The 15544-nt window shown below is 46.7% G+C and overlaps 1 protein-coding gene across 16 annotated transcripts in view; it reads right to left on the reverse strand.

Annotated features, from left to right (window-relative positions):
- Mink1 (misshapen like kinase 1) overlaps positions 1-13759 on the reverse strand; it is a 51455-nt gene extending 37696 nt beyond the window's left edge. For 12 of the 16 annotated variants that reach the window (XM_076936427.1, XM_076936424.1, XM_076936426.1 and 9 more), the window contains exon 1: positions 13491-13758. In XM_076936427.1, the coding sequence (XP_076792542.1) occupies positions 13491-13547 (57 nt within the window). In that variant the 5' untranslated portion in view covers positions 13548-13758. Of the gene's footprint in view, positions 1-13490 lie in introns of all 16 variants that reach the window. The other 4 variants (XM_076936422.1, XM_076936423.1, XM_034504592.2 and 1 more) reach the window with 1 other exon arrangement.
- Between the last annotated feature and the right edge of the window lie 1785 nt (positions 13760-15544).

A 15544-nucleotide genomic window follows, 5' to 3' on the forward strand; every position in this document is an offset into this window, starting at 1 on the left:
TAGACATCAGTTTTATTCAAGTAGTTCATGAAGCCAGGGTACAGGATCTGGGCAGTACAAAATGCTCATTGTTAACCTGCTGGGCAAACTACACCAAGGACCCCAGAATGAGCAGCACACACAAACACTTCAAATATGTCAGGAACTGGGCAAGCCAACAGTTACTTAGCAGAAATCAGCTCTAACTCTAGAGCCTTGGGCCTCTGCTGCCACCTCTCAAGTGTAGGGTGGCCAGTGGGCTCTGCCTTAGACATAGGCACTGAGGTCCTTTTTTGCTTTCATTAGGCATGGTGATGGCAACAGCATACCAGACTAGAGTAACACCCAAGGAAGACAGGTTCTCAGAAAAGCAATAGAACATTTCTTTACTCAAACTTTGAGCAGTAGGGTTGGGTAACCTCCATCCAAGAACAGCAACCAGCCTCAACTGGTAACAGGCTGAGTACATGTAGGCTCTAAGAGCAGAGAAAGGAGCCTTAGAAAGCTGTTGGAGAGCTCCTGGACAGGAGCCAGAACCACGAAACCAAGCTCATGACTGCCACAGACTCTGACCGGCAATTCAAGGCACAGTCCTAACCACCACAGTCCTGATTTACTATGTCCAAAGTATGACCTACAAGCCTCTACTGCCCGGCTCTTGACCTCCTGGGCAGTTGGCACTAAGAAGCAGCTTCCTCCATTCTTTCTGGCTCACATGAACACCAAGCCTATCTTACCTCTCTCTCGTGTTCCCACATCCCACTGAAAATCAAAGAATAAAGTGTAAGATGGCACAGACAAGGAAAAGTTAGGTTGACAAGGGCTCCATTTTAAGGTATCCAAACTATTTCCGGGCCATGCTTTGGATCTGACCACTGGTGTGAACACCTCAGAGGAAGGCAGAGCCTGACTTCATTCTAAATTGTTCCAGAGGCGCATGCACCCTCCTCATGTACAAATGCAGAAAGTTGCTAAATTTTATTATCTTTCACCCTCTAAATGGTCTTCTTCCCAACTTCCTCTAAGACAATTTTTTAAAAAGATTTATTTATTTTACATATGTGACTACATTATCACTGTAGTCAGACCCACCAGAAGAGGGCATTGGATCCCATTACAGATGGTTGTGAGCCACCATGTGGTGGCTGGGACTTGAAATCAGGACCTCTGGAAGAGCAGTCAGTGCTCTTAAATCACGGAGCCATCTCCGCAGCCCCAACATAGTGGTTCTTAACCTGCAGGGTGAGACTCCTTTGGGGCTGACCCTTTCACAGGGGTGACCTAAGATCATCAGAAAACAGACATTTACATTATGATTCATAACAGTAGCAAAATTACAGCTATAAAGTAGCAATGAAAATGTTATGGTTGGGGTCACCACACCATGAGGAACTGTATTGAAGGGTTGCAGCATTAGGAAAATTGCGATGCACTGCTCTAACACACACCCTTCAAAGCACAGGATGGAATGAAGTAAAAGGCTGGTGACAGATACAACAACAACAATAAAGCAGGAATTCCTGCAAGTTACATAGAGTTGAATACAGAAACCACTTCTCTTCTTACTGCCCGCCCAATCCTCCTATGATGCCTAGATCCCCTTTCAGAGACCTGACAATGCACATTAGAGCCTGCAAGGTCAACATGCCAAACCATTGGTGACTCCAAAACAGTTCACCTCACCTGACTGGACAAATGTTAAACATCCATCTGCCTGTGTCTAGTACTCTGATCAAGTCTACACACAGAAAGGGAAGAAGTCTCTATCTCGGCTGGGGATGCAGCGCATAGCTAGTGTTTGACAGACACAGGAGATTCCTCTGGGGAACATGGAAACATTCTGGAGAACGGTGATGGAATTTATCTAATACCACAAAACTGTACATTTAAAAATAAATAAATGTGCCAGGCAGTAGTAGCGCATGCCTTTAATTCCAGTACTCGGGAGCAGAGGCAGGCGGATCTCTGTGGGTTTTTGGCCAGCCTTCTCTAAAGAGTGGGTTCTAGGACAGTTGGGGCTACACAAGCCCTATTTCAAAGAGTCAAAGGTCAAAACAAAAACAAAACAAGAAACTAAATATAACTACAATGTTACATGTTTTTTAAAAGTTTGGAGAGATGGCCCACTGGTTAAGAATCCTTGCTGCTCTGGAAGAGGACCCAGATTTAGTGCCTATCATCCACATGAAAGCTCAGAGCCACCTGTAATTTCAGTTTTAAAATCTCCAATCCCTTCTTCATGGATCTATGCACACCAGGCACACACACATACATGCAGGCAAACATTCATATACATGATCATCATAGCTCATAAATGTAAAATAAAAATAAATCTTTTTTTTTTAAAGGCACAGACCTAGGTATCTGAATCATGAGCTTCTGGAGGTCAGAAACCATTTTCACACCAGCTGTCTCTAATCCATTAAGTGAGGCATGCTCTAAAAGTCACTGAAGACTTTACAAGTCCTGGGCAAACCTACAAAATCCATTTGCCACAGGTCACAGAAATTTTACACATATGCAACTGAAACAAGCAGAAAACAGCGTAAGGAGCTGCCACACACTGCCCTCCTGCCCTTCCCTCAGTGCCCACCTCCATATTCCCTGCCTCCAACTGCAGATACTTAACAAAAGCCCTGGTTCTACAGTGAGTCGGATCTGAGGCTGAATCCAGGTTCAGCTACTCGGTGACTACTCAATCTCAGATCTCAGATGGGTTACTGAACTTCCAAGTAGCTTCTCTTGGTTTCTCTTGTTGAAAACCTGGCTCATCGTCCACCTCAAAGGGCTACTGTGAGGGAAACTGAGATCACACAAGGACAGAACTTACTGCACAGTGAGTGCTCCTTGCTCCAGCTCCCAAACTCCCTTCTGAAATGAACACATTAAAATACAAATGAGTCGTATCAAAGCATTCTTTGTTCTGAACTGAAGAAAGGCAGAAAAAGAAGGGCTTATGAGAGAGGATTCGAGGGCCAGAAAATCAGGCTCTGATGCACATGCTCCCGTGTCTCCAATTCTGCTTTGACATATGTCCCACAACAGTGCCCACACACTTGTGAAGGTCGGGGGTGGGGGGGCTCTGCCAGTTTCTCTGGACCTCAGCTAAAGAACAAGTGTCCGACAAGTTCTGCTGCACATCTTTGGCTCCTGTGGCCACACAGACTATGGCAAGTGCCTTCTGTCCTCTCATATGTCCCTGTAAGGTGTGGGGAGTGGGAGGAAGGCGAGGGTGAGAACTAAGAGGGCAAGAGCAGGCACACCTCTTGGTTTATTAAGGGTTCATCTGGATGAGACTCATTCTTCTACCTTTGAGGGACAAGCAGAAGAAGAAGCACAAATATCCTGATATCCTGATCTCTCTCTCTCTCTCTCTCTCTCTCTCCCTCTCTCTCTCTCTCTCTCTCTCTCTCTCTCTCTCTCTCTCTCTCTCTGTGTGTGTGTGTGTGTGTGTCCATGCACACACCTACTTCTGTTCTTGCACTACCCTGTTCAACAGTTTTCTTGAAAGCTCTTCATTAAGTTACTGAGAGCTAAAGTCCAAGTTCTGCAGGTTTCCACCGCTGTCTTCCAAATGCGCCTTGAGAGAGCGGGTGGGGAGTGAATAGAACATGGGAACACAGCCGACCTATTTTGCCTTCAGAGGTGCACTAGAAGACAAAGCTCTTAGTCTGAGAGATATGTGCCACGTGCAAAAGCTCTTCCCAGAAAGAGGTAAACAGGAGACAAGAACTCCTTCCTACCTACAGAAGAAACCTAAATTATCCTTCCTTGGCCTCTCTAATATCCATAACAAATTCACAAAGGTTTTAGAAACAACAAAATTGGAACAATTCTTTAATAAAATGCCTGCAAGGCTGTAGGATGGCTACTGTCCCTGCTCCCCACATAGTAAGTGCTTTCAGTGTTCCCAAGGCATAGTGAAGTTAAAACTCCCTCCTCAACATTTCCAAACACACCCTGGAGGGCAGTGCCACTCAGCTGTGAGTCACTGAGCACTGACTTGTGCTGCTCTACATCCCTTGAGCCCACCGTATTCTAACCATCCGTTATGGCTCAGGAACTAAACCAGTAGGAAAGAACAAGTCAAGAGCCTGTCTCCAACCAAGTGAATAATTACTGAGTCCCTAGCTTGTCCTCAGCTTCTTCATAGGCAGTTACAGATCAACAGGAAGTATGGATCATAATCCCCATGCATAAAAACATTGTTGGAAAGATGACTAACAAATTATTTGATCTACAGTAATGTGTAATCAAATTAAGCCATATGGTCTACGAGAAGCAGATAAGATAACCAGCTAAGGGCTGGCACTATGACAAAGGCTTTGTGGAAAAAAACAAAGGTTTTGTGGTAGGTCTCAAAGAAGGTGAAATTTTCTTCACTCAGTCCTTCTAAGCCTCAATCTCTCTGTGTAAGAACTGCTGTCCATGGAAAACTCCTTGTGGGTCTAGGAGCAATTTACAGTCCACCCCTGCAAATCCCATACTCCAAAGGTCCTGTAGAAATGGGTGTGAGAAATTTTCCATGTTCCCTCAGAAGGCCAACTATTATGAGGCTCCACAGAAGAGGCAGAGGTACCAAAGACATTCAAATACATCCAGTTCCACATGCAGGCAGTGAGCCTTGAATGCTGGCTGGAGTTCCCAGGCTACAGGAATGTTCCATTCACTTGTCAGCTCTGGCTCATGGTCTCCTGCTGTGGGCCCCACCCCCCACTAGCTGTAGGATGAAGTCTGAACTGCCTCCACTGTGGAGGGTCTCCCTCTCCAACCAGCCTCACTTTTCTCAAGTGTCCCTACTTCCTCTACTCACCTCATTCAAACCTCTCAGACTCCTCCCGCAGGCTACGCTACCAAACTCCTCACAGACCATCCTACCATCTCACACCCTCCATCCACCTGACATTCAAGCTGGTTCTGGAGTCTGGCTCCTCCAAGAAGCCCAAGACTTGTGGTTGTCCCAACCCTCTTTCCTTTCAAGCATTCAAAAATACTAACACTCCTTAACACACCCCACTCATCCTTTACATGTGCACAATGTAAATGAGCGTCTCTGTCTATTTATACACAGAATCTGTCTAATGTTAGAGGGAGAATCCTGCTGCTCACAGACTAAGAGCTAAGTCAAGGCCAAGCTGGATTGTTCTTATGAGAGGCTCACTTACCTAAGCCACTGCTCAGACTAACAACCCAGCTCCCAGAGCAGGACACTCTCACCTGCTAGAAACTCACACATGAGCCCACAGACCCAAGACTCAGGAACCCTCCCCCAATAAATACATGAGGGTTACAATCCTGTGCCCTTCCCACAAGCAATCCATTATTTTATAAAACATTTTTCCCCACAGAAAGCTTCAGACTAAGTTCTTTTGGATCAAAGTGAAGTCTGGAGTTTCAATGCCTCACAACTCTCACAACTCAGGGCTCACATGCTGACCAGTGATGCAGTCTCATTTTTAGCCACTGATTCTACCTGCGGCTTCATTTCTATTTCTTGTCTTTTATTTTTCTCAAAGCAATGCCAGCTTGGCTTATGCCTCTCAATCAACGAACCAAACAGCCATTTTTGTCTTATGAAAACAAGCCAGGTGTTGACTCGTATCTGTGTTCCCAGCACTCAGGGTGGTTAAGGTAGGAAGACTAGGGAACCTGACTTACATACTGAGTTCTAGGCCAGCCAGAAGACAAAGTAAGACCCTGTCTCGAAATCAGAGAAATAATTAATGCAAAAGGTTGGCATAGAGGCATAAACCTAACCCAGCACTTGAGAGGCAGAAGAATTCCAAGTTTGTGACCAGCCTGGGCTACATATATAGCAGTTCCAAGGCTAACCTCAGCTAAATAACCAGACTCTAGTTTCAAACAAAAACAAAGCGAACACTAGGTTTTGTGGGGGAGTAGAGTTGGTTTCAGAGATTATCTAAAGCCTTAAATGTCTTAAGCAAGCACTCTAACAGAGATACACCCCAGGCCTTTCTTTGTTCTTTTGTTGAGATAAGAACTCATGTAGCCCAGGATAGCCTTGAACTCCTGATCTTCCCTCCCAAATTCTGGGGTTACAGGTGTTTGCCACCATACTGATACTGCAGCTCTCTTTTTACCTCCCACACCCCTAAAATCACATTTATTGGCTGGCAGTAGTGGGGGATACCTTTAATCCCAGCACTGAGGAGGCAGAGGCAGGCGGACAGTCAGAGCTCCACAGAGAAATCTTATCTTGCAAAACCAAAAAAAAACATTTTTTTAAAATCACATTTATCTATTTATATGTATATGTGTGCACGAGCACGCTCAGCTCGTGGAGGTGAGAGAACAATTTGGGGAAGTCTACTCCCACCATGTGGGTCTCAGAGACTGAACCCGAGTCATCAGGCTTGGCAGTAAGTGGCTTTATCTACTAAGACATTTCATTTCAGCCATCCCCCCCACCCCACCCCCACCCCCGACGCACACACACCCAAGACAAAGTCTCATATAGCTCTGGCTGTCCTAGCACTCACTTTGTAGACCAGGCTAGCCTCAGCACAGAGACCCACATGCTTCTGCCTCCCTCAAACTGGGATTAAAGGTGTGTACCACCACACCCAGCTTCACCAGTCCTCCAATACTTTTGATTTGGAGACAGCTCACTGAATTGCCAAAACCAGCTTTACACTTACTCTATAGCTAGGCAGGCCTTGAATTGGCAATTCTTCTACCTCAACCTGACAAAGCTACTGGGTAAGACTACACGCTTTTGTTGACAAGCATAGCTACCATCATGTAGTATTTGCATAGAACCTACACACTCCCCTGCAGACTTTAAATCTCTAGATCACTTTTGATACCTAATATAAATAAAAATGCTATATAACAGTTGCTATGGCATACTGTCAGGGAACAGTGACAAGAAAAACAAAACTTGTGCAGTCAAGCACTTGGGAAACTAAGGCATAAGGATCACCAGAGTTAGAGTCAGCCTGGGCTACATAGTGTCACCAGCCTCAGGGGACAGAGTAAAACCAGCAAAAACCAACAACAAAAAAGTCAATTAGGACTGGGAAGATGGCTCCGTGGGTAAAGCACTTAACACACAGACACAGACCCAAGTTTAAACCACCAGAACCTATGTAAAGCCAGGTGCAGTTACTGCAAGATGGGAGGCAGAGACAGGAGAACCTCGAGAAGCTTGCAAACCAGCTGGCCTGGCATATGTAGCAATGAACAAAAGACGGCCTCTAGTAAGGTGGAACTCGAGGACCCACACCCAAGGCTGTCCTGATTTCTAACCACATATACTATGGGACAAACATGCATCATGCATACACACATTCATACACAAGCAGATTTTTTAAAAGTCCATTCATTAACAATCATTTTCTGCTCTATTTTTCAATGGGGGTTGGGGAGAGCTTAAAGGTTATTGGCATAAATTGTTATATGGCAGGTGCTGAATGAATGTGGAGCTGAAAATTAATTTCAAGATGATTGGCTACTCACTAATCACAGCACAGCAGAAAATGAGTATGAATTCCTAACAATCAGGATTAACAAGAATGCCTGACTCTGAAAGCTCTAAGACACTGAGGAAACACACTTAAGATAAGAGCAGGGCACCGGGCAGTGGTGGCGCACGCCTTTAATCCCAGCACTTGGAAGGCACAGGCAGGCGGATTTCTGAGTTCGAGGCCAGCCTGGTCTACAGAGTGAGTTCCAGGACAGCCAGGGTTACACAGAGAAACCCTATCTCGAAAAACAAAACAAAACAAACAAACAAACAAACAAAAAAAAAAAAAAAAAAAAAAAGCAGAGCTGGAGATGGCTCAGAGGTTAAGAGCACTGGCTGCTCTTCCAGAGGTCCCAGATTCAGATCCTAGCACTCACATGGTAGCTAACAACTGTAACTTCTGTTCCAATGTCCTTTTCTGGATATTGCAGGCACCAAACACACATAACACAGACATACATGCAGGCAAAACACTCACATATATAAAAACATAAAAACAAACAAAAAGACCAGGACAGCCTAGGAGGGCACAGTGGTACATGCCTGTAGTACCAACCACTTGGGACCATTGAGTCCAGGAGTTTGAGGCCAGCCGGAGCAATATAACAAGACCCCTGGCAGGAGAAGGGGTAGTACTTCTAAGGTCTGAGTTTGCAAAGCATTTCTTAAGTGGATGCTCACTGAATACTGGTTCAGAAGTTTAGTACGGTTTTGAGTACAATATCCTATCCTTCCCATAGGGTCCAGATCTGGATATCAACAGCAAGACAATGCTCAGTGACCACTGCTGAAGGAAAGGTCAGCACCCTCAGCTCTGATAGGACTCTAGAGACAGGAAGTTCTGCAGGTAGACTCAGATGGCTTATGGAGATGCTCTCCAGGCCCAGGATGCTTGTGTGTGATTGGGTGGACAGGCTACTGCATTCCTTGTTTACACACCTAAACCAAACTGCAAGTTCCTCAGTTAAACATTTCCTGCCATCCTCTCCCCTAAGTGACAAAGTGTTCTAAGTAGCTCAAATTGTGTCTTATTTCTTCTGTTTTAGGCACAGTTTGCAGCTCAATGGCGTAAGGCTGATGCTGCATCTTATACAGCATCATGAGCTCTGGGGCAGAGAGCGAGACCAGAGCAATGTCTTGCTGACCCTCCTTCGTGTTATGGGGGAGGGGAAAGCAGAGTCACACACTCATGTGCGTCCATGTACATATGGGTGTACATGCAATTTAGGGGGGGCAGAGGTCAACATCAGTATCTTCCTTCTTTCTTTGATGGTTCTCCATCTCATTTGTTTGGCTAGGCTAACTGGCCAATGAACTCCAGGGATCCATCTCACTCAGCCCCAGCCTAGAGTTACAAATATGTGTCACCCTACCTGGCTTTTACATAGGTGCTCTGGATCCAAAGTCAGGTCCTCATGCTTGTACCACAGACACCTCATTGACTGAACCACTCCTGCCACCCTTCTCTCACTTTTGGCCGCTACAGAGATGGCTTAGCAGGTAACAGCACTTGATGTAAGCTTGAATCCCCAGCAACCACTCTAAAAGTTAGGCATAGCTGTGTGTGCCTGTAACCTCAACACTGAGGGGAGAAGATAAAACAGGGAGACAGATGGCAAGAGCTCAGTGAGCAGCCAACTTAGCCCAAAACAGAGAACCTCAGGGGCAATGAGACCAGGTTTGCGGTAGAGAGGGAAAGAAGACATCCAGCATTCCCTAGCTTCCACAGGTTATGTGCACCCACACATGCACATGAACATGCACACCCAATTTCCCAAAGAACATTCCTTCATGTATCGCTAAGCTATGGCAATTTGTTCTATCTTACAACATGAAGGGTGGTGATGTTTCTCCTGTCTGGGTAATGGCTGAACACCCAGTTCCAGCCATGGTCTCTCTCATCATCCTTCCGTCATTTTACCAAAGCAACATTTTACATCATCTCAAATGCCACAGCTTTAAAACCCCCCTCCTTTTATCATTCTCTAGGGGGAAAGTCACTAAATGCCCTCACTGCTGCTGCAGGTCAGTCCTCCCATTCCTCTGCCTAGGACATCTGTCATCAGCACGTGGACAGCTAGCATCTCAGCACACAACAGCAGTCCCACCCGGCTCAGCAGCCTAGACATGCCCGCTGCCAGTTTTCTAGTGGTGCTTGGCTCTACAGCAGCATAGACAGAGGTGGAACGGCATCCTCAAAGAATATACACAATCATCCGAGAGACACAAAACGTGCAAAATCATGAGGAAAAAAACACCTGTCAGCAACTACCACCCAATAACAAGTCCCTGGAAGGTGTGCCAAGGCATTACTTCAGTACAGCCACATTGCCTGGCTCCACAGCTGCAGAGACACTGCAGCCTAAAACTTCTAGCTGCTGGACAGTAAAAAGAAACTGTTTGATTTATGAAGTGGGTCACCCAAAAGCAGAAATGTAAAAGGAAAGAGGTCAGCCCGGGTCTGCTCCCCCCTCTCCCAGCTGCTTTTGCTCATGCTTTATCCTCTGTGAGAAGCCAACAGTTCCAAGTCAGAAGACTCTTCTGGAATATAACCAAGTTTGGACACAGGCAAAGATGACTTCATACTAGAGGCCTCAATTTTCTCTAGGATAATACAAACTTTATTTTAGCCATTACTTGATCAGAAGCATCCAGAGCTCTGCTTTATCACAAGGCAAGGTCTGATTCCAAAGCATCTTAGAAAAGACTCTTTCTGTCCTTGTTTTTGAGACAGGTTCTAATGTATTCCAGGCTGCCCTTGAATTTTTTTTTTTTAAGGCAGAGTTTCTCATCTATGTTGACCAGTCTGTCATGTAACTCAAAGATCCCACTTACTTTTCTTCTACAGTTAAAAGCATGTGCTACAACACCTAGAATATTTATTTATATTTATTTGTCTATATATGTGTATACCTCTGTGTGTTTATATATATGACCTCCTGCATACATGCAGTCTGGCATACATGTGGAAGTCAGAGGACAACCCACTTTCTGCATCTACCAGGTGGACTCTGAGGATCAAGCTCAGGTTGTTATCAGACTTGGTAGTGATTGCAGTTACCCACTGGGCCATCTCCTCTGGCCAGGTCTTGCATTTCTTTATTACTTTAAACAAGCATTACACCAACAGCTTCCAACTGTTACAGCAGGAACTTACCTAACAAATAACTGAGTCCCACTGCATAACATGCTCTAGGCACTGAGGACACAGAGGGAGCAGGACAGTCAGAATTCTAGCTTACAATATGCTTTTGTATGTGTGTGTGGCACTGAAAATCCTAGTGTGTCATCCATGTTAAGCAGACAATTACTACTGAGTTATACCTTAATCCACATTTTAGTCAAGATTGACAGGAATAGATCTATGTCAACCAGTGATAAGAAATTATGAAAAAAAAAAGAATTTTACAGAAACATAAAGTGGGGAGAGAGTGTTATTAAAGTTCTCCTGGGAGGCTTCTCTGACTGATAATATGGTCACTCTATGCTAGGAACTGAGGTAAATACATACTGTGCATCACTTCATTTAACTTCAGTAACTATGTCCAATGCTATTGCTATTTCTACCACACATGCAAGAAAACGGAGCTTAGGGAAGTTAGACTGTAGAGTGTGAAAGAAGGGAAGTAAGGATAAAGTACCAAGGTCTGTATCTTACAGGAGATAAGGAAACTAGGACTTTTCAGGAAAGCAACTCCAGACTCATGTTCCTCCCCCACTACACTAGGCCATCATAATGATGACAAACAGCCCAAGAAGCCAAGGATGGTGTGGTAACAAAGTAGCAGGTCCTTCTGGCCTCCTTACTAAGAGATGAGTGCAATTCAACCTTCCTCTAATATCAGACTATTACTCTCACTGTCAGCTGAAAACCAAGTCTTATCTTGAAACAAGAGGAGAAAGACATCTGAGGCTCATAGAGGCTAGCTACTCAACCCTACGCAAACTTCTCTCTCACCCTAACCCAACCACCAACACCACACTTGCACACTTGGTTAGTTCTCCCAATGGTTCCATTCCTATCTAGAAAACAGGAGCAGAACAAGGGTGACTGGGCCAGCTGCCTGACAAAGCCACAAGCAGTTCTCACAGGTGTGTTGGACCCGACTGGCAATTTAGAGAGAAGCCAGCAAGGAGAGAGCAGCTTTTCCAGCCCCATTTCAGGAAAGGACAGCTATTCCTCAGGTCCTGAAGTACCAGAGTGAGAGACATGGGTTGTTTTCCTCAGAGGCAGAAGGCAGGACAAACAGAAGTACAAGGAACAGGTCACCCAGTTCTCCTGAAAGGAAGGAGAGGAAACCCAGGAGGAGTAAGCGTGGAAAGAGGCTAACAGACTTCACAGAGGGAAGTCCAGAAGGGAAATACTATGTCCAAGGTCAAATAGTAATTGCAGAATAGCTGGAAATCCCAAGTTGGGGGCCCAGATGAAGTTAACAGAGAAACCAAAAGAAAAGAGAAGCAGAGGACCAGAGGTAGAAATCAAAGGTCATGGTCTGCACCTACCCACTGAGTAAGAGCGTTTCTTTATGGTCACCACAGCCAGAGTTAATCAACAACTTCAATTTGCAAATACATTCCAAATCTAAGAACATTAAAACTTTACTCAAAACCTGGATTTCCATCTTACATCTCAATGGACATTGGGTATTCCAGTTTAAACAGTGACTAAGCTGCTCTCCTAAAATCCCCCCCCATCAAAGCACACGGGGGGGGGGGGGGAGGAGAAAGGAAGATCCAATACTCAATTTTGTTCTCCAGAAACTTATCTCCAGCAAGTCAGGTCTCATAACCCAACGTTGCACCAGACAAATTATGACCTGAATGGCAAGGGAGGGAAAAAAAAAAAAAAAAAAACTGTGTCACCTAGAGAAACCCAATTAACAACATGACTCTGCTCTCTTCAATTCTCTCTCCCCTCCAGTCATATCCGGGGCATTTGTGGGGTGGCTGCCTTTTCCCTGGCTAATTTAAAAGCCAGAAGACAATGTGTACAGAGACCTTCTCAGAAGGTAAGCATGAGGTGGGAAATCCTGCTCTATCTACACCAACACGGGTCGGGAAAGCTCGCAGGGCATGGAATCAAAACACCACCTAGGAGACTGTCTGGCATGGTTCACCTTGAAATTTCTATGTTGCCCTTAAGACAGAGCTGCCCGATAAAGAGAAACTTGCAAATGCTGCCGAGTTGAAAATTCCGGAAGGAGAGAGTAAGTGCCCCACGTGGAACAATAAATGGGATATTTGAAAGCATTCCTGACACAGTTGTTTCCTCTTAACCGCTTCCCTAATGAGCCCCTCCCTCCAACTCTCCACTCCCACTGGTTTCCCCCAAGCCCTCGCTACTGACCAGAGGCAGCATGTTGTTTTTGTGTGTGTGTGTGTGTGTGTGTGTGTAAACATCGTCTTCCGGCCCAAGTTTCCGAGGAAATCCAGGCTTCCCTTCCTCCCACTGTGCACTTGTCTGTCCTCCCAACCCCACACGGCTGCAGAGTTAGTAATGTAATATTCTGGGACCCCGAGACCGGAAATGCCTGGGTCTGAAAAACTGCACTTGAAACACGAGAAAAGGGACAGAGAAAGTGAACGTGGGATGCAGACGTAGGAGGTGTGTGGGGTGGAGTGAGGAGGTGAAATGTCGCCCAACTTGCAATTCAGGGGTAGGCGAGGAAGAAAACGAGGGATGAGGGGGAGGCTGAGGCAGTTGCAAAGTCAAAATTCCGGGAGCCAGAGGAGGAGGTGGAGGAAGCAGACATGAGTGCCGGGGGTGCTAGGGGGGAGGCACAAGAAAACCTCTGCAGGTGAGGCAGGGCTGTGTTTAGGGACACCAGAGGTGACCCTCAAGCGCCTATAAAGGAGGGGACTCGGATCCCAGCAGCAAGGTAGGGGTGGGACGCAAGTGTGGGGGAGGGCAGCACAGGGTGGGGACCGAATTGGCTCCCAGAACCTCCAGAGGGCGAAAGCCGGAGCGGCGCGAGCTCCGGATAGGGGCAGGGGTCGCGGGGGCGAGGCTGGGGGCGGTGCTCACCCGCAGGGCGGACAGGTCGATGTCGTCCAGGCTGCGGGCTGGGGCTGGGTCGCCCATGGCCGCCGCGGGGCCACTCACGCTCCGGCTCGCTCACTCCGCTGCCGCCGTCGCCGCTTCTCCCCCATCGGGGGACCCGAGGGGCGGGCTCCACCGCGCCTGCCCCGAAGGCCGGGGAGGGGGAGGGCCAGCGGGAGGACAGACCCAGCGGCTGACAGGCGCTCTCACCCGCGCGCCTGCAACCCGAGCTGCCGGCTGCCTTGCGCACGCGCGGAGCGGACCGTGACGTGAACGCGCCGGGCGCCCCCCCCTCCGTGGGGCGCCGACACCTGCGCGCAGGCGCAGGAGAGCGGGCGGAGGGCACGCACGGACCGAGCCTGGCTAAAACCAGGCGGGGAAGGAGCGTGCCCACCGGCTGGTGCGCGTGCGCACACACTTTCTCTTCCTTTCCCCTTTTTATTATTGTTGCCTCCTCTCTCCTAGTTCCTTCGTTGATCTTTATTTGACTCCTTTCCTTCCCTTTCCCTCTTTCGTGTGCCCAGCTGCCAATCAAACCACCCACCTCTCTATTTGCGGGGGAAGGGAGGCGGGACCCAACCCCCTCTATTACTAGGGGGGTTGTTATGGTAACTCCCCACGCGAGGGCTGCTGGCCTCTAGATAGGATGCGCTGTCCACCCACCCAATTGCCATGGTAACAGTGGAGCCGCTGAAGGAGGGGCCTCTCCGTGAGAACTTGGCTGGAGAAACCACGTGGGAGGGAAGGACGGGGTACTGTCTGCCCTTTACTTTCTTTTCTGGCTGGAGTGGGGATGTTGGGAGCAGATAGGCACTTCTACTGCACACATCTGTGTCTGTGTCTCTTAGCACAGTGTTCTGCAGGAAAGAACTATCGCTGGAGTTGCTAGTGGCAAATCAGAAGAGGAAGAAACTGTATCCAATCCCTTTAAATTTTGTTCCAGCTCCTTAGATATACTCCTGTTGACACAGCACCTCCAGCCGGTTAGTGTCACTAGAGGGTGGGTGATGCTTTATAACTATAGACAAACATGTTCTGCCGCTGACTAATGTGTTCTGTGACCTTGAGCAAGTGAATTTGCCTCTGGGCTTTTCTTTCTCTATGAAGTCGAGGGGAGACGGTTCTGAGTGTTTCAAGAGCTCTCTGAAAATGAATATTAACATTGCTTAGGTGAGTTTGAATTCTCTAGAGGCTTCTTGGCACTTTTGGATGCACGTTCAAACTTGCTCTGGGTACTCTCCTGACTTTACCTTGCCCCTGATGTGAAAGCCACAATCCCCATTTGGCCTTCCCACATGGCCTATCTGCCTGGCACCCTCAAATAAATTCTTCATATCCAGAAGTGATTTTTTTTCTCTAAAACTTAAATCTGGCATCATTGTCCTGCTTAAAGCGGTTTTCTAAATCCCACCATTCAGGAAGCTGAGGCAGGAGGATTACATTTTCTATTAGCCTGGGCTATGTGATTACTGGGGAAAAAACTGAAATAAGTGAAAACACCGTTTGATGACTCCCACTGCCTTGTGGGTAGTAATATCAAAGACTTTCAAGATTCTGCCTGTTTCTCTGGAGAAAAAAAATATAAATATAAATATATATATATATATATATATATATATATATATATATATTCCTTTTCTGGTCTTATGTTTTAATAAACCACATTTAAACTCAACATCTCTTACCTGTCTTTGCACTTACGTTTCTTTTCCTTGGAGTATTCTCCAACTTCCAGCTGTGCTGGCTACTTTTATGTCAGCTAGACACAAACTAGAGCCATTTGAGAAGAGGGAAGCTCAATTGAGAAAACGCCCTCACCAGGGTGGCCTGTGGGTAAGCCTGTGAAGCATTCTCTTAACTGGTGATTGATGTGGGAAGTCCCAGCCCACTCGGGTGGTTGCCACCCATGGGCATGTCGTCCTGGATTGTGTAAGAAAGCAGGCTGAGCAAGCCAGGGAGCAGCACTCTTCTGTGGCCTCTGCTTCAGTTCTTGCTTCCCAGGTCCTGCCCTGACTTCCTTCAGTGAGGAAGTGTGACCT

Source organism: Arvicanthis niloticus, chromosome 6 (genome assembly GCF_011762505.2).
Source record: "Arvicanthis niloticus isolate mArvNil1 chromosome 6, mArvNil1.pat.X, whole genome shotgun sequence".
Lineage (NCBI taxonomy): Eukaryota > Metazoa > Chordata > Mammalia > Rodentia > Muridae > Arvicanthis > Arvicanthis niloticus.